Source organism: Mirounga angustirostris, unplaced genomic scaffold (assembly GCF_029215605.1).
Source record: "Mirounga angustirostris isolate CCGP_5_RB_7025 unplaced genomic scaffold, mMirAng1.0.hap1 SCAF_7, whole genome shotgun sequence".
NCBI classification, from domain to species: domain Eukaryota; kingdom Metazoa; phylum Chordata; class Mammalia; order Carnivora; family Phocidae; genus Mirounga; species Mirounga angustirostris.
This window is the reverse complement of record NW_026991715.1, coordinates 109,615,289-109,633,774: the sequence shown is the minus strand read 5'-3', so window position 1 is coordinate 109,633,774 and position 18,486 is coordinate 109,615,289. Positions and strand designations below refer to the sequence as shown.

The 18,486-nt window shown below is 41.9% G+C and overlaps 1 protein-coding gene across 4 annotated transcripts in view; it reads left to right on the top strand.

Moving 5' to 3' along the window:
• The window catches only part of GRIA1 (glutamate ionotropic receptor AMPA type subunit 1), a 296,889-nt gene that overhangs the window by 210,153 nt on the left and 68,250 nt on the right, over positions 1-18,486 (top strand). For all 4 annotated transcript variants that reach the window (XM_045887676.2, XM_045887659.2, XM_045887668.2 and 1 more), the window contains one exon: positions 975-1,345. In XM_045887676.2, coding sequence (XP_045743632.1) covers positions 975-1,345 — 371 coding nt within the window. The remainder of the gene's footprint in view (positions 1-974; positions 1,346-18,486) is intronic.

Sequence of the window (18,486 nt, the reverse complement as noted above, 5' to 3'; positions counted from 1 at the left end):
TAGGGCTTGCACATAATAAGTGTCCAATAAGTGTTTATTAAGTTAAATTTGCCTTTATCACCTTATTAGCCAGGGATACCTTGGTTGCAGGTAAAAGAAACCCAATCCAAACTGGCTTAGGCAAACAGAAAGCTTGGTTTATGTTCCTGGGGACAAACAGAATATATTAACCCATTTTCCTAGGAGTCCAGGGTAAGCCCTGAATTTAGCACGGCCCAAATTATATTATGGACCAGTTTCTGTATCTCTCATTCTGACTCTCAGGGCTAATGCTCATTAAACCGACTTGGGTCCTATGCCATTTTTTTTAAAGGTTTTATTTACTTATCTATTTATTTATTTGAGAGCAAGTGAGAGAGAGAGCATTCATGAGCAGGGGGAGGGGTAGAGGGAGAGGGAGAAGCAGACTCCCTGGGGCTCCATCCCAGGACCCTGAGATCATGACCTGAGCCAAACAAAGGCAGCTGCTTAACCCACTAAGCCACCCAGGCACCCCGGTCCTATGCCATTTTTGAATGAATCATTCTGACCAGGGAAATGAAGTACTGATAGCCAAACCCAGGTCATGTGCTTCACCACATAACCAGGTGATCAGCCCCATTTGAACTAGAAGGACTAGGAGTGGGGCCGGAGTGATTTTCCAGCAGCGGAAGGAGGTATGGCAGCCGGGCAGGCAGAAGCAACAGATATCACAACATCCCCCTCCAGTAATGTGAAGAAGATGCCTTCACAGTTAGAGCTGTCAAACAATGGGATCATCCCTCCTGTAAGATAGTGAGCTGATCATTCATTTGTCAGAAATACCTTATAGAGAGTAGGAGGGATTAGACTTCTAAGGTTCTTTTCAACTCTCACATCCTTTAAGATGCAAAAGAATATTCAGTGGAGAGAGAAACAAGAGAATACAGAGCTGCTGAGCTCAACTGCATTTTTTTTTCTTCTTCTTCTTCTTCTTCTTTTTTTTTTTTTTGCAGAGAGCCGATGTGGCCGTAGCTCCTTTAACTATCACCTTGGTCCGGGAAGAGGTGATAGATTTCTCCAAGCCATTTATGAGTTTGGGGATCTCCATCATGATAAAAAAGCCACAGAAGTCCAAACCTGGGGTCTTCTCCTTCCTCGATCCTTTGGCTTATGAGATTTGGATGTGCATTGTCTTTGCCTACATTGGAGTGAGTGTCGTCCTTTTCCTGGTCAGCCGCTTCAGCCCCTATGAATGGCACAGTGAAGAGTTTGAGGAAGGGCGGGACCAGACAACCAGTGACCAGTCCAATGAGTTTGGGATATTCAACAGTCTGTGGTTCTCCCTGGGAGCATTCATGCAACAAGGATGTGACATTTCTCCCAGGTCAGTCAGCTCTTCTCAACCCCTTTGCTCAATGCTATAATTTTCTTGGGGAAAAAAAAGCAAACACTGGAAAGTTAAGGGATAGGAATTATTTCCAGACTTTACTGTATTTAGCTTTTCAATTATGCTTTACAGTCAACTGTCCAGTGTATGCTGTCGATTATCTGGATGCCTCCTGTGTCTGAGCCAGCTCTGTCCGCTATCTGGTTGATGTGCTCTGTCAGGATGAACAGGCATAATCACAAGTCTGATGTTCTGTAGCTGAAAGGTTCAGAGAAGGGGCGAGGGACAGTATGGTACAACTAACATTTAGTGAACACCTATCAGATGGGAAGCAAGGTTTTGAGTCCCATACATGCATTATCTTACTGAATCCTCACAGAAGCATAAGGTGGGACCCTCGTTGCATCTTCTTTCATAAATGAGGAACCACATGAATTTGAGTCTTGCCAAGGTTATCGGGCTAGTAGCTAGGTGAGTTGAGATTCGGACCACCATCCTATACTACTTCTAAGTGATGGAAGGAGCACTGAACTATGAGTGGGTCCCAGCACTGGCTGTAGTGTGCTCTGTATGGCCCTGAGCAGGCCACCTGGCCCTACTAGACCTCGGTTTCCTCAATTTTAAGAGAAAAGGTTCTCTTTTTCTTAGTTCTGAGACAGACCTCAGAAATAATCTAGTTCCAGTGGTGATATAAATTTGTTTCTTGTGTTTTAAAACTGGGGTTTCTCAGAGGTGCCTCAGATACTGCATTGAGAGAACTTGGGTGCCCAAATCAGTGAGGTTGCAACCCCTCCCCCCGACAGAACCAGAGTTGTTCCATTTTTGTCTGTTTTATATGATAGTGAATACTATTTCTTTTGAAAAAAAAAAAGTGATTCTGAAGCTAAGAAAAAAAAGAAGGCAGGATGGAAAGTAGGGGACATGAAAAAAACTTGAAATCTACCAATCTGGACCAATTCCCACATTTATTGACCTCCTGTCTTTGTGTGTAGTGCTCTTTCAACTTCATTCTGGAATGTTCATGCCACAGATCCCCTCCAATTTACCTCATACACAAGCACTGACTATATTTCCTTTTCTTTTTATGGTTGTTCACTGTCTATGAACTCCTTTTCCACTAGGCAGTCCCTTGCAGACTACCAAGTTCCTAAAGCACACAGGGTGTCATGACTTACAACGTGGCTGTCATGAATAGATTTGCACACACTGTCACCCTCTGGGGGCAAATTGCATAAATATTAAGCCCCCGTGGACCTGTGCTGGAGGCATCTTTACCACCTGTCTGATTTGCATTTGAGAGTCAATGACAACCAATATTCCTAAGTAGTAATGGAATAAAATTCTCCCTGAGGAGCTTCCCTCAGGACTCATTTTGGCTGCTGTATAATTTAGGTAGTCTCATTGTTCACCATTATAATCTTGTTTTTCTTTAAATAAGAAGACAGTTGGGGGGTGGGGTGCGTGGGAGAGGAGGTGTGAGACTGGATGCTTGGCCAATACTGGCAAACACATGGTGAAGAGTAGATAGAACCAAGCAGGGGAAGGACTTGCTTAAAAATAAATCAGGCCAGTAGATAAACAGTGGGAAGGGATGACTCTCAGCTCGTCAGTATAATGTAGGGCCATCACAATATGCACGTGTCTAAAAAGACCCAGGGGTTGTTGTTCTCCATTATTTCTTTCCTCCATGGGCATCTCACCTCCTAATGGTTCACCAGTGTGTGGTCTGACCTCAGGGTATGTTTTCATACTCCCCACCTTCCTCCCAAGGTCTCAAGTCAGTGGCCCACAAGAGCCGAATCCCCTGCCAGGCCTGTTTTTATTTGATCTGCACAGAATTTGGTCATGGCTGTGCACAGCCGCATGGCAGCTGCCCTCCTCAGCTGATCCGTCATCCCCCTCGGCACCGACGCCCCCAGCTAACCACCTTCATTCCTGTGTTACTCAGCTGGCCCCTGGGAGGGTATTTGAGTTTGTGACCTCTGACTGCAGAAGGATGTTCAAACTTTGCCTCCACGCCTTCTGAGGGTTCCACTAGAGTATCTTAGGAACCAACACTGAGGTGAAGAGGAGACTGAACAGGATCCAACCCAGCCTCCTTCCTCCCAATCTTTGATAGAATACCTCCACTCTCCGCCTGTTTTTTCACTGGTAGAATGGAATAGTTCCCACCGCAAGTATTGTTGTGAGGTTTAAAATAGAATGATACATATAGAACCCAGAATATAATATCCAGGAAGCACTATAAAACAGATGCCATTTTTTGTTATTTTATTGATTTTATATATTGAGCTTCCACTCAACTTCATGCCAAGGTTCATGGGCCTCTGACATGCAGAACACTGTGTCAGATAATCTGGGTTATGGTGGGAAGAGCTTTAAAGAGCTTGCATACATCAAATATCCTTCCAAATGAGCTTCAGTTAGTTGTTCTTGCTGTTTACTTAAAGAATATAGCATAAATCCTCACTAATTTAGATTTTCAGAAACTAGATTCCATCTGAATTACATGTATTTACACTCACACACGAGTAGCTTTATCTCTTCATCTCTTCAAAGTTCATGTTAAGGTCTATTAATCAAAGCCAACAAAATGTAGCTAAATGTGCTTCCCTGCAATTAACACAATAATCTGACCACAAGAATATGAACAGACGAAGAGTTGTCTTTCTTACATTATGAGAAGCATGGAAGCAGACAGCGGCTCATGGTTCAATGAAACCAGGATCTGCTGTTTTGGGATTGTCTTGGCATTTGCTCATATTCACAGGATGGCTACACCCAGATATCGTGTGCATGTTTCAAGCAGCAAGAAGGGGAAGAAGGGTTGCCATTTCTAGCTCTTTGGCTCAAAAAAAAAAAAGCTTAACAGAATACTCTGCGCCACAGCAGCTGATGGCTGCTTCTCTCTCTTTAGTCAGAAACAGTGGCCCATGATCACTTATAGTGGCAAGGAAGGCCAGTAAGGCAAGAACTTAGCTAGCCTCTAGAGGGGAAGGGGTGGGGATGGCTGTGGAGGAATCAGCCAGCAGCACTGGCCACAGTGGCTCAAGCCAATGTTTTCTGCACTTAACACCGTGGATAAATAATCTGTGATTAACATATTCAATGACATAGACCAGTAAATGCTCCTGAAATGCTTTAAAGACTCTTCCCAACTCTCCTTAAAATACTTATATGAGAAATTGGGTTTGTGTAAGCTATTTAACATTCCAAAGTTAAAATTCAGTTTAGCTATGATCACAGATTTCAATTTTTTGCATTAGGCTAATGGTGAGATTAAAATGCCATCCGTGAATTGATTTCATAGACCTGCTTCTTGCATCTGATGACCTATTTTTAATAGATATTTAGATTCCTTTTCCCATAGAGAGGAACATTTTGAGAAGAGATAAACTAAAAGAGGAACAAAACTATCACAGGCAAAAGGTATTTTTAGTTCCTTCAACTTTCTTTTCTGCACCCTTTCCCCCTATTTGTAGCTAGTTTCATTCACTTATTCAACAGATATTGCTAATTGTCCACGATACGCAGGGCATGGTGCAGGGTGCTGAGAATATGAAGATATATCAATGAGGAGCGTGGGGGCTAGGAGTATTTGCTTCAAGGAGCTGCTGAGTATAGTGCTGTAAGACAGACATTAAACAGGCAATTGTGATGCACTACAAATAAAATGACCCTGCTGTAGCAATAGATAATAAGGGAAGTTGAATTACAGGGGATTGACTTAAGGAGTTCTGAGACAGTTTCAATGAGGAGCTGATAGGTAAGAAAGAGGTGGGCTTGCACAGAGCTGAGAGACAGAATAGCCGTGTGCAAAGCCTCTCAGATGCAAAAGAGCTTGGCTGCTTTCAAGGATGGAAGGGGTGAGCAGTGTATATGGCTTGCAGTGAATGAGAACGGGTTTGAGACAACATCAGAGAAACAGGCAGAGTCCAGATTATGTGAGGCCCCATACCATAGTATAGATTTAGAGTTTTACTTTAAATATAATGGGAAGACATTGGAGAGTTTTAAGCAAGGGAAGGGTTGATTTACATGCTAAAATACCAATCTGGGGAGCTATGAGGAAAATGAATTGGGCAGCGAATAGTCAAGAATGGAAGCAGAGAAACCAAGCAAGAAGATCTCATGGCCATCTAGGGGAAATTATAGTGATGGAAATTATAATGGTCATGAAAATGGATCTGTGGGCTACTTTGAAATTAGAACTGACAGCATGTGCTGATGGACTGGATATATGAGAGTAATGGGAGGGAAGAGTCCATGATGGATCCAAGAGGTAGGGAGCATTTGGAAAACATGGAACCAAAGTTCCAGAGACCTTTAGCTTTGGGTTGGGATCATTAAGATGATCTGGTTTATCCATCTCATGTTACGCATGAGGAAACCAAGGCCCAAGAGGGCAAAGCGATTTCCTCTGAGGTGATCGAGACAATCCCTGTGGCCTGTTGATGCGCAGTCCAATGCTGCCTACCATGCAGTGTCAAACCATGCAGTGTCAACCCGAGGCTCCCACTGTCTGCAAGTGAGCTAAGAGTGAGCCTCTTCACCTCTTAATTCCCACAGCCCCCACTTCCTCATTGGCTCATCCATGGGGTCAGTACTTTTCTGGGTTCAGATGACCTTAGTAAGTAGAACAAGAGGAGTTCGGGAGGTCCTAGGGGAATAGAGGAAAATGGGAAATTATGACTGCAGCTTTCAAAACTCTTTTATTCCTGATCTTAAAATGTATCAGAATATATGATAATTATCTCCACCTAGTGAAGATAATTAGTCTCAGTGAGAAGTCTTGAGTGGAGGAGTGATGACACTTTAGAGATCTCCAAGAACCCTATACCACACACCTCCCCCACCCCACCAGCTAATCTACTTGTCAGGCCAAGCAACTGATTCACCATGGGAACAGGATAACCAATGAGCAGATCTCAAACTGATAACCAACGACAGTCTGACCTTTGCATTCACACAAAAGTTCCATAGCAACCAGTATGCAATGACACTGAGAGGTGATGAGAAATCCACCCCATCCACCTCCTGTTCTCTCACCTCCTCTCCCAGAGACAGTCATGCAAACCTCCTCCTCTTGCTCATCTTGTGTCATTTAAGTGCTGCGGGAGGAAAGAAGGGATGCTGAGAGTAGAAATTCGGGGAGGTTGATAGAAGCTACCTGAAATCATAAAATATTTCACCTTTAGAAAACATAAACCTCATTTAGGACACAGATTCATTGCTTCAAGGAACAATATCACAAGGATGTGTAGACAATCATGATGCAAGAAGTGTAGGACAGATGCTTTGTTGCTTAAGACTAGGTATAGGGGTTTCTACGGGGACCACCTGCATCAAAATCATCTGTCCCTCACCATTGGGGCTTTTGCAAATGTGTCAGGTGTGATCTGTGTAGGGACTATCCAGGATTGGCACCATCCCTGGGACTTCAGCTCATTGCCTTCCTTTTCAACTTTAATCCTCTGCTACCTGATGGCAAGACCCAGAGCCAGGCTCCAATGCCCAGCAGTTTCACAGATCATTGAGAAGCATAAGAGTAGAAGTTTCAGAAGCTCCAGAAGCCACATGGAAGTATTAAAATGAATGCAGTGACAGGAGGATAAAAGTTTCACTGGATATGCAAATGAAAAGCATCATTTTCTGCATCTCAGCCAGCAATTCTGGCCACCAGGAAGAGGGAAGTCAAATGATGCTCTCCCTCTCTAGAGTGCTCTGAAAGTCCAAGGTTTGAGCAGCTTAACTGAAGGAGAGCTTGTTTTTTTTCTTTCAAAAATCACCGTAGGCAAATGTTTAGAAAGTGTTTCACTGAAAAGGATGTTTAGAGCCATTTATTCACTCATCAAATGTTTATTTAGTGCCTACTATGCAACAGATACGGTTCAAAGTACTATAGGACATATCACTGAACAAAGCAGACAAAAAATTCCCTGCCCTCCTAAGAGCTTACCTTCTAGTGAGAGGAGGCAAGCAATAAGCAAAACACCTGTAAAATGTAATCAACACCCCCATCCCAATTTGATAGGTGAAGGTTCTGGCATACAAGGAGGGGAGGGACTTAGCCAGGAGTCACAGAGGTAATTCGTGTAAGCTCAGTAACACAAGAATGGGCGTCAGCTGGGGGCTGTGGTGAATGGAGACATGCATATGTCAGCCAAAGAAGGCAGCCCCCACTCAGTTCTGGACAGACATTGACCTGGGAACTCTATGCAGAGGAAACGGCAACATGCCAAGATTCAGCTTGTGGGCTACCAGTTGGAGACCCCTGGAAGAACAGCAAGGAGTATAATGTACCACTGTACCTTTAATTAATGTAGACCATACTTGGAATATTATATTTATGTACTTTTTAAAGGAATTTTCTCCCTCCTGCCTTCGTTTTTGGTCCCAAGTATGTGTTCCAAAATGTGATCACTATGTTTTTCTCATCTTTCACATGACTTAGAAAATCTAGGCCATGGATGGGTGCTGCACTAGAAGAAAGATGATCCCTATGTCTCTATAACTAAAAAAGCCTGCCCATGACTATATCTTCCTAGGTTCTACATTTTCCTGGAGAGAACCTCTCCTTTCCTGGAGAGAACCATTTCTCCTGGAGAGAAAAGAAAGTTTCTTTTTAAAATTTCTCTGGAAATACAGCATCTTGGATCAGAAGACCCAATTGTTCATCTGGAAAGAAGTACAGAATTCTACGTAGGGAAAACATGAAAGCATTATTAATCAAGTTGATGGGGATTGTATGCTCATACTCCAGTGATGGTTTTGAATATGAGTTAGGCACACTATCCATCTGTGCAAATGAATACTTTTGCCCTAGCGATGTTCAAGGAAGATAATAGGCAAATTAAGCCCAAGGTATCAAGCAGAAGATCAATGGTATCAGGCACACTAACACAGAAATGACAAACCTAGGTGATGATACTCATGGTGTGTCTCTGATGGCTTAAGAAGGCCTTAAAATAAGGAAGCCCAGTACCTGCTGGAAGCAGAATGGAGTCCTACCCAAGGGAGGCAATGGGAGGAGCTGCTGTCACAGGGGGCAGGCCCACATGACTGGAGGATGTGGTAAAGGAGCTTAGAAATAAGTTTAGTCTCAGTCTACTATTAGCCCACTGGGTGAGTCACTTCCTCTGTCTCGCTTCTCCATCTTCAAAATGGCAGCAAGATGGTACCTACCAAGTCTCCAGACCCCCATCTAAGGTGTGTCTCCCTCTGATTCTCAGGTTCAGCCAAGGCTGTAGCCAAACCAAGTTGTGCTTCATTTTGTTTATCCATGCCCTTGTCATCCCCTCTGGTTGGAGTGACTGCTTCCATCTTTCCTGCTCAACTCTTCCCCCTTTGCAAATACAGGCTTCCCAACCCCAATTACTCTTCTGAATCTGTGCTTCACAGTAATGGTTATGCCTGAAGCCTGGGATAGGGTTGCTGCAATTGAATCCTAGCAGCTGTGCAAGTGTGGGAAGATAGCTTCTCTGCACCTCAATTTCTTCTGGAAAATGAGGATGATAAGAAGACGACCTACTGAAAGTGTATTAAATGACATGGTGCCTGGAAAGCTCTTCCTCTGCACAGGGCTGACCCACAGATAGTAAGAGCTGTTGACACTGCTGTTGCTGTTACCACTGTCAATGCGCATCTCTGAGGGCATCCTTCACCTGCAGCCCTGTACTAGAGTACCCTGGCTGTTCCTCACCAAGACACAGACTGGCAGACTGATCTCTGCAGCTCATCCAAAACCTGGCGCCAGGTGTTATACATTCAAATACATGCTTGTTGAATTAACATGTACTTTCTACGCATGTCCTATTTTTCATTCAATGGAGAGAAAGCAATCTAATGGAGAAATTTTCTAGCTGTCAGTAACTACCTGTGTCACATGGGGAAACTCAATCCTGGTCCATGAAGGGATTTGGAGGAAAATCAGGTAGAACTGGAGAAAAGGAAGTTAAATAGACGCAGAAAACAAAGCTCCCCATCATCCTAATGTTGCCAGTTACCCCATTATTCAGGGATGCTCTAATTTTCTCTTGGCTCACAAAAACAGTAGTAATAATTGCTTTCACTTATTGCAACTGCTATGTGTCAGGCACTCCGGTGTTAGATCACATTACTCATCATCATGACAACCTCTGCCCAGGTATATCAGCACCACTCTACAGATGAGAAAACTGAGGCTCAGAGTGATTAACTCCCTTGTCCATGGTTACCCAGCAGAGCTGCGATTATAATTTGTGTGTGTCTGATTCCATGATTTATCCTTGACACACTGCAGCCTTCCAAAACCAGAAATCTTCTGAGTGTCCCTTAAGGCTCTCCATGGATTGTTAGAATTCATGAAAAAAAAGGTCCCGTTTTTGTCTGTAGGGCTCCCTCACTCTGATTTTTTAATGGACCTTTTTTGCCTTGGGTTTTTATTCCGTTTTTATTCTTTACAGTCTCTTTGTCTTTAAAAGCCATCTCCTGAGGAAGGAAAGGTAAGCACCCAGGAATGCACTCTGCCCCCACCAAGAGGAAGTTCATTGTGGCCAGCTGGAGAAAGAAAGATGTGAAACAGAAGAAAAGATACAACTAGTGCCACTTAGGAGAGGCCAACCTCTTGGCTTCAGCTAGGAAGTGACTATGGCATAGGGTAGGTTTCATAGTCATAGCGAAAAGCTGGAGGGGGCATGGGATTCTTTAACTATAGCTCCTTAGGTAGGAATGGGAGTGGGAGAAGAAGAGACAAAAAAGATCACAAATGGCCTTAAAATTGTAGGGGTGAGAAACATCTAGGGTCCACACATTTATCCTATAGAAATGGTTGTGCAAATGTGACAGGATGTATGTATAAGGATGTCCCTTTCACTGATGTTTTAAAAATCTGTTAGTAGCCCACTGTCCCTCAGTGGAAGTCTGCTGAAAGAAGCGATGGTTCATCATCCAGTGAAACCCAATGCAGCTGTTTCGGTAGAAGAACAAGAATGCCTGTGCTGCTTTGTAAAGATCTTCAGGGTTGCATGGCAGGGAAATAATGGGTTGTGGTCCCACTGGCCCCAAATTACAGGATCTTTTTCACTGCACCAGGCTGCCTTTCTGGAACACAGGGAACTAAGAGAATGTGTAACTGAGGGCTAAACTCTGTGGCATGTGGATTTGGTGCCAACTTTTTTCTGAGAAAGGAAAAATTAGTGTGGGCTGTGGTGAAAAGAGACCTCCGGGAAGCATTGGACTGTGCCTTGATAGATGAGATAAGATCTTCTACAAAAGCTAAGAAAAATGAAGAGAGAAATCTAGGGGTGGGGGGGCAGGGGGCAGGGAGTGCCATGAACAAAGGCACTGAAGCAGGCATGTGTTGAGCCATGGGACCTTTCAGTCAAGGTCATCCCTAGGTACTTATTAGCCGAAGGTTCAGAGCTCACAAAGTTTAACGATAAACTCAATACTATGACTTTGGGGGACCTATAACCTTTATAAAGCCATTAGAGCATCACCTAAGAAACCAAGAATCTAAAATGGGCAATGTTGGGTCAGTTCTTCAGTTGCCATCAGTACAAAATTCCCAGGTCCACATGGAGCATCTTTACTGATTGGTGTTAAGTTTTGGTTTACCATGGATGGAATGATGTCAGCCAGGTCTAATTTCTAGAATGCAGAGGATACTGGCTGGGCATTCAGGGAGTCCGTACCACTGCTCCTGCCAGGTTATTTATCTCCTGAGTGGCACAGAGGAGCTGTCAGGCAGAAAGATGCCTTCCCTTCTGTGGAAGTCTGGCTAGGCACCCACCTGATATTCATCTTCTCTTTCATGTCCTAGTCTCTGTGTAGGTATCCATTCTGGGAAGGGGGAGAGAGAGAGAGAATGGAGAGGGAGTTTATTTTGTTTTGTTTCTGGTTACTGTGTGTGTATGTTTCTGTAGACACCAGGGAGCATTAATCAATCAAATGTTTTAATTGAGCACCATCTTGGGTCTAAACCTTGCCTTAGGCACAATGCTAAGCATTATGGCAGATGCAAAGAAGCAAGAAACATGAGTTCAGACACCTGACTTTGCAAGTCAGTAGAAGAACCAAGATATACAAGAAAAAAAAGGTAGATAATAAAGCAGAATGTGTATTTGAATAATTCCCAAGCACAGGATTTGTAGTCAATAGGTAGAGAAAAAGAAGATCACTGAGGACTAAAATGATCTGGGCTGGCTTAGTGAAAAATGAGAGACTTGGGCTGGTCCCAAAGGATAAAACTAAACTTACAGAAGGAACTCCAGGTAAGGCAGTTGGGGGATGGAGGGAAGCCCAAGCAAAGAAGAAGAAATAACTGTATTTTGAGACCATATAACCATTAATCAGAGAGACCTGGGTTTGAATCCTAGTCTTCCAGTTACTAGCTGTAAGACTTGAGCCAGTAACTTAACTAGCAAGCCTCAGTCTCCTTTAAAAAAAAACAGGGCCGGGCGCCTGGGTGGCTCAGTTGGTTAAGCGACTGCCTTCGGCTCAGGTCATGATACTGGAGTCCCTGGATAGAGTCCCGCATCAGGCTCCCTGCTCGGCAGGGAGTCTGCTTCTCCCTCTGACCCTCCTCCCTCTCATGCTCTCTGTCTCTCGTTCTCTCTCTCTCAAAAAAAAAAAAAAAAAAAAAGTTTAAAAATAAAAAAATTAAAAATTAAAAAAAATTTAAAAAACAGGGCCATTAATGCCAATATCATAGGATTCTTACAAGAATACGTAAACAAACAAAAACTGATGCAGGTTGCCTAGCATATACCAGGGATTCAAAAGTCCTAATTTTCTTTGCATCCTTTTGTGTTAATCACATCACTTCCTTTCCATTTTGTCTCTGGCTTCCCACCACTCATTTATTCTGTGGTGAGAGCTTTCTGGGACTCATTGCCATGAATCTCCTTATCTGGTTGTCCTCCTGGCCCAGCACTGGCCAGAGGAAAGTCCAGAGACTGCTCCCAGAAAAAGGAGGAAGGCTGCCAGGCACAGTGTCATGGCTGGAGGATGTGGACAGCATCACTCATCCCATCCCAGGGTTACTTCGCACTTTAAGCCTGGACAGGAACTGGATCTGAGCTCCTGCCTGCCTCCGTGGCAAAACTCATCTCTCCTGGGCAGCAACCCTTCCCTCATCTCCTGGGCGTCTGATTTTGTTTCTTCGTGGTCAGCATTACAGTGATTTTCTCTGTTTCCCTGAGTGACAGACACTGGTTTTGCAGGACCTGTAAATATGCAGCTCTTTTTCAACAGAGTAATTAAGAGCATGAGCTCAGGAGTTAGACCTGGGCTTATTTCTGCCTGGCACACTTATTTGCTGTGTGACCCTGGACAACTAACTTTGCAACTCAGAGTCTCTGTTACTATTGCAACATAACAAGTCCAAACCTGTAGCATAAAACTACAGCCATGTTATTATGCTCATGGAATCCACGGGTCAGGAAATTTGGAAAGCAGCATAGTGGGATAGCTTATCCCTGCCTGAAGATGTCTGGGGCCTCAGATGGGAGAACTAAAAGGCTGTGGATGACTGGACAGCCGGGGGACAGAATCATCTGAAGACTCATGCACAGAGCTGGCAGTTGAAGCTGTTGTCCCAAACACCCACATGTGCCCTCTCCATGCTCTGTGCGGGCTTCCCCAGCGTGAGAGTCAGTTCCAAGAACAAGGGACCAAAGAGAAGGCAGGCAGAAGCTGTATCACCTTTCATGACCTACCCTGAGAAGTCACATAGTGTGACTTCTGCCATAGTCACAAGTCTAGGCATATCAAAAGGGAAGGAACCTTTCAGTAGAACAAGTGTCAAAATCACATTGTTAAGAGGAACACATGGAATAAGACAGATTGTTATGGCCATATTTGGAAAATACAATCTGTCATACCTTATATATAAAGAGAAGATAATTCTTTTTGGAATCATTGTAAAGATTAAATAAGTTTTTATGGTACTTAGCATGGTGCCTGACATGCAATCAATAAAAGTCATATATTTATTCATTCATTCTCTCCCCCTCCCTCTCTCCCCTTCTCCCTCTTTCCTTCCCCCCTCCCTTCCCACTGCCCTCCCTGCCTCTCTCCCAGAGTAGAGATACATACACATATATGACATTTATAGTCAGTGCTTATTAATGTGTAGTCAGTGCTTATTAATATTTTGTGTCCATAATAGATTCTAGTAATTATTTAAGTTAATGAATCTATAGATTAGATCCCTAATGAATCTACAGAATAGAGCCTTAAATGTCAGGTAGTCTCTTATCTAATCATCTCATTTTATATTTCAGAAAAACCAAGGTCGAGAGAGTTCACAAAGTGGGTTAAATTAACGTTAACCATTTTGTAGTCCAGACTTCGATGAAGCATTTTTGTGGAAAATAAATCAAGTGACCCTAACAATGAGCAATTTTTCAAATGGCTGATGTTTAGATTTCAACACTTTTCAGGATATGTAGGACTCTGAACTTCATCATAATCCCTAGAGGCAAATGAAAAGAGATAGGAGGAACACAAGAGCTTGGTGTGTTCTCATTGTGCAGAACTGAACACTGAAACGAGCCAGCTCACTGCCTTTGCTTTTTTGACATTATATATATCGTTCCTGCTCCCCACAGCCAAAGGCGCCACATTTAGGCAATATTTGCTCAGTGAATCAGCAAAGCAGAACAGAGTTAGCAAAATTAAGATGGTGTGCCTTTTCATCCCTGTACTGAGAAGTAAAGCCAAGGCAAACAGAACAAAAGGGGCATGGTTTATTTTTCCTCAGCAAAGCCATGTAGGGAGCCTGGCTGGACAAGGACAGGAGTCAGAAGACATAATTGTGGCTGGGTGACACTGGACAAGTCACTTTCCTTCTCACACTTCAGATTTCATAGTCTGAATGATCTAATTCCACAATGGAAAGTGTTTACTGAGCCCTTGTGATCAGTTCTCTCCTTAGTACATGAAGAATACACGGAAATAAGAAATGCCAGATCTTTGCTTATATGATGTTTTATAGTCAAACTGGGAAGATACAACTAACACATAAGGAACAGAGAACTTAAAAAGCTCAGGTGTATCTTGGGACCCAAGTGCCATCCATGGATGACCCAAAAAGGAGAGATGGATGTTGGTAGAATGTCAGTCCTCATCTACCGATCTGGCTGGAGAAGGAGAAATGGCAGACACATCATTAAACCCGAAGCAAATCCACCAGACCTCCCTACAAAGCCAGTGGCTCTTACATTTCACCATATCTGTGGCATCAAAACTCAAAGGGGAAAAGGAGGATTTCATACTAATACAAAGAAGATTCATTATTTATTTTTTTCAAACCTCAACCTCTTTTTTAGTCAATGGACTTTTCCCTCTTAGATTTGATTTGATATGCTGAGCATAGGAAGCTTTTTAATTGGAGTTAACTGTTTTCCTCATCTCTTCCCCCTTTGACACACAATTTATTTAATTATTTTGAGGTAAAACACACAATCAGTGCACAAATCATAAATAATAGCTCAGTTTTCATAAAGTGAAAACACCTGTATGATCAAAACTAAAATTAAGAAATAGAATATTACCAGAATCTCAGGGACCTCTTTTTGCTCCCTTCCCCATACAAAAGTAATCACTATCCTGACTCCTGACACCATAGACTAATTTTACTAATTGAGCTGTTTTTGAACCTCATAAGTAGAACTACACAATATGTACTCTTTTGTGTCTGGCTCTTTTTGCTCAATATTATGTTCTGAGATTCATTTATGTCATCACATACAGTTGCAGTCCATTCATTCTCATTTTTGTATAGTATTTCATCATGTGGATACACTGCAATTTATTTATCCAGAAATAAATCCAGAAGTGTTATTATCTTTGCAGATGAACATTTCTGTTGTTCCCAGTGTGAGGCCATTATAAATAATACTGCTATATTCTTGTGCAAGTCTTTTGATGAGCATATGGAATTTCTGTTGGGTATATACGTAGGAGAGGAATTCCCAGACCACATTATTTATAATTCCCTGTTACAGATTTTGCCAAACTGTTTCTGAAAACAGATTTACATCCTCATAAGCAATAGATGTGTTCTAGTTGCTCCACATCTACCTTTTTCTACCATTTTAGCAAGTGGGTGTTATATCACATTATGGTTTTAATTTGCATTTGTCTGATGACTCGTAGCTTTTTTGTATTTATTAGCCATTTGTATAGCCACTTTTATGAAGAGCTTTGAAAATTTTTTCCCACTTTTCTGTTAGGTTATTTGTTGTTTCTTATTGTTGTTGTTCTTTATATACCCCTGCTAATGCATATTATCAGATGCCTGTATTATCAATATCTTCTGTTCTGTGGCTTGTCTTTTCACTATCTTGATGGTGTTGTATGATGAACAGAAGTAGTTATAATGTAGCCAGCTTAACAAGTTTTTCCTTTATGACTAGTACTCTTTGTGTGTTGCTTAAGAAGTTTTTGTCTACCTCAAAGTCATGAAGATATTCTTCTATGATTTCTTACGTAATTTTACCTTTCACATTTAGATTTGTGTGTCCTATAGATATGTGCAAAGTACAGGATCAAGGTTTGTTGTTGTTGTTATTTGGCATATGGATTTCCTATTGAGCTATCATGATTTATTGAGGCCATCCATTTTCCCCACTGCATGCCCCTTCCTCATAAAGCAGGTCAACAAATATAAATAGGTCTGTTTCTGGACACTTGATTCTGTTCTGTTGATGTACTTATTTATTCTTGCCCTACATCACCCTATCTAATTACTGTAGCTTTATAATGCCTTGATAACTAATAACCAGATGTCTGGAGAAGGCTGTTCATGGATGCTAAAACAAAGACTGGCTTATTCCATTAGGGACAAGGGGGTAGTATAGAAGAGATTCTCATATGAAATCATGTCTGCAGTATTTTTCTAACTGTGAGATACTGTGATTCCATCGGAACATCAGTGATTGTGGTTTTTCTTGAAGGTCTAGAACAAATCAATAGCTGAGACACTGTCCGTGATTTTCTGGGCAGTGTCAAAATACCTACAAGTGATGGATAAAGCTCAGAACGCTTGTGAGTACAAAAAGCATCCTTTAGCATCCAAACATGGAGCATGTAAAACTCTAGAAACTATCAGAGAAAAGTCAGAGAAGGATTAATTCTCTTTCATTTAAAATTAACCTAAAAGAAAAAAATGCCGTATCAAGTGAGATAGAAGGTAGTGGGGAACAAAAAGGAATTTGTTGTGCATTCAAAACATCATTGCCTTTATTGACTTAGTCTCAACTTAGTGTGTGAAGAAAGCTGCAGACTGCATTGGCACGCCATAAGAGAGATGAACAAGTAAAAAATGTAAATTTTTTTTCAGATAGCATGTTTTGTGCCAGTTGAGTCTAAGGGTATTACTAAGTAATGGATGTGTTGGGGCAGTTAAACTAGGGGTATTGACTGAGTCGTGTATCACCAAGCTCTCGACACATGATAAAAATAAAAATGACATAGAAAAAGCAAACTCATCTATAGGCTTGAACCACAGAGCAAAAACTGTTCTGTGCAAAATTTGGTTTTATTTTATCTTGTGAATTTTCTATCCTTGTTTAAGGCAACTATACTGAAATGCTATGACTTTAAAAAGGATAAACAACGTTCCTTTTTGTTGCAGCAAAATAAAACCCCCACACTCAATAAATCGAAACTGTACTGGCAAAAATTGAACAATTCCATCATTTGCTGAAACCTCTAAAACCCTCAAATTTGTTTGAATACTTCTGTAAACAATTCAATCAATCAGTGTTGGCAAAAGTATATGTTAGAGTACTTACAGTGGACTCAGGACTGGGCTGGGTGAATGGGAAGTTCTCAAGGACAATAACATGTGGTCTCTAAACACACACACACACACACACACACACCATTATTTCTTACTTAATTTACTGGAAAAAATGTTGTGGCTTAAATAATCGAACATGGTGCTAGCTCTCTTATCTCTGTCCTTCAGCATCATAGCAGTCTTTACATGTTATTACAGTTGCATTTTCAGCACCTATCCCCTAGGCCATTGCTTGTGAAATTTGTGCATAAAAATTATCGAGGGATTTTGTTAAAATGAGATTCAAATTTAGTAGGTTTGGAGTGGGGCATAAGATTTTGTATCTTTTTTTTTTTTTTAAGATTTTATTTATTTATTTGAGAGAGAGAGAATGAGAGACAGAGAGCATGAGAGGGAGGAGGGTCAGAGGGAGAAGCAGACTCCCCGCCGAGCAGGGAGCCCGATGCGGGACTCGATCCCGGGACTCCAGGATCATGACCCGAGCCGAAGGCAGTCGCTTAACCAACTGAGCCACCCAGGTGCCCCAAGATTTTGTATTTCTAATAAACTGCCAGATGAAACCAATGCTACTGGTCCTGAGTAATAAAGTTGTAGGCTGACTCAGAGCTCCCCTAGAGTAAGGGCCTCATTGTCTTGCCCACCACTATAACCCTAGCAACTACCACAGAGCCTGGATGAATATACAGAGTAAAGAAGTAAATAAGTGTCTAAATACTACTTATTATTTGCATTTATCAACACATTTTTGTATTGGTAGACATGAAAAAAATTTAACAGTATGGGCATAAATACCAAAATAAGAATATGCATGGCCTCATGAAGAAGACATGATGGAAAGATGTAGGAAGTAAAATAGATGGGAAACTACTATCAAATTATAAAGGGTTTTGAAAACCAGACAAAGGACTGAATATTAGGCAGGAAATAAAGAATAAAGCAGTATAATTTCCTAATATAAATCAGTATAATAATTCCCTAATATAAATCAATATAATCTCCTAATAAAGAGGAGAGTGGTGGGCTGAGCATTTTGAGATGCTTAATCTGATGGCATTGGGCAGAAAAGCAGTAGGCAGCATATTTTTATTAATTATTAAGACATTATCTGTGCTTCCACAAATCTTCTCTTTTCCTCAACTAGAATGTGAGCTCCCTAAGAACAGAACCTAATTTTTATTCATCTCTATATCCCAGTTTCCAGCAGAGGGGCTGATGTATAGCAGTCACTTCAAAATGTTCCATGTCTGGATATGCCACTCATGGTAGCCCAGCAGCATCACTAAGGACCCCAGAAGAAAACAAAAACATTTCTATGGTGCCTTGATTGTGGCATGCCATACAGAATGTG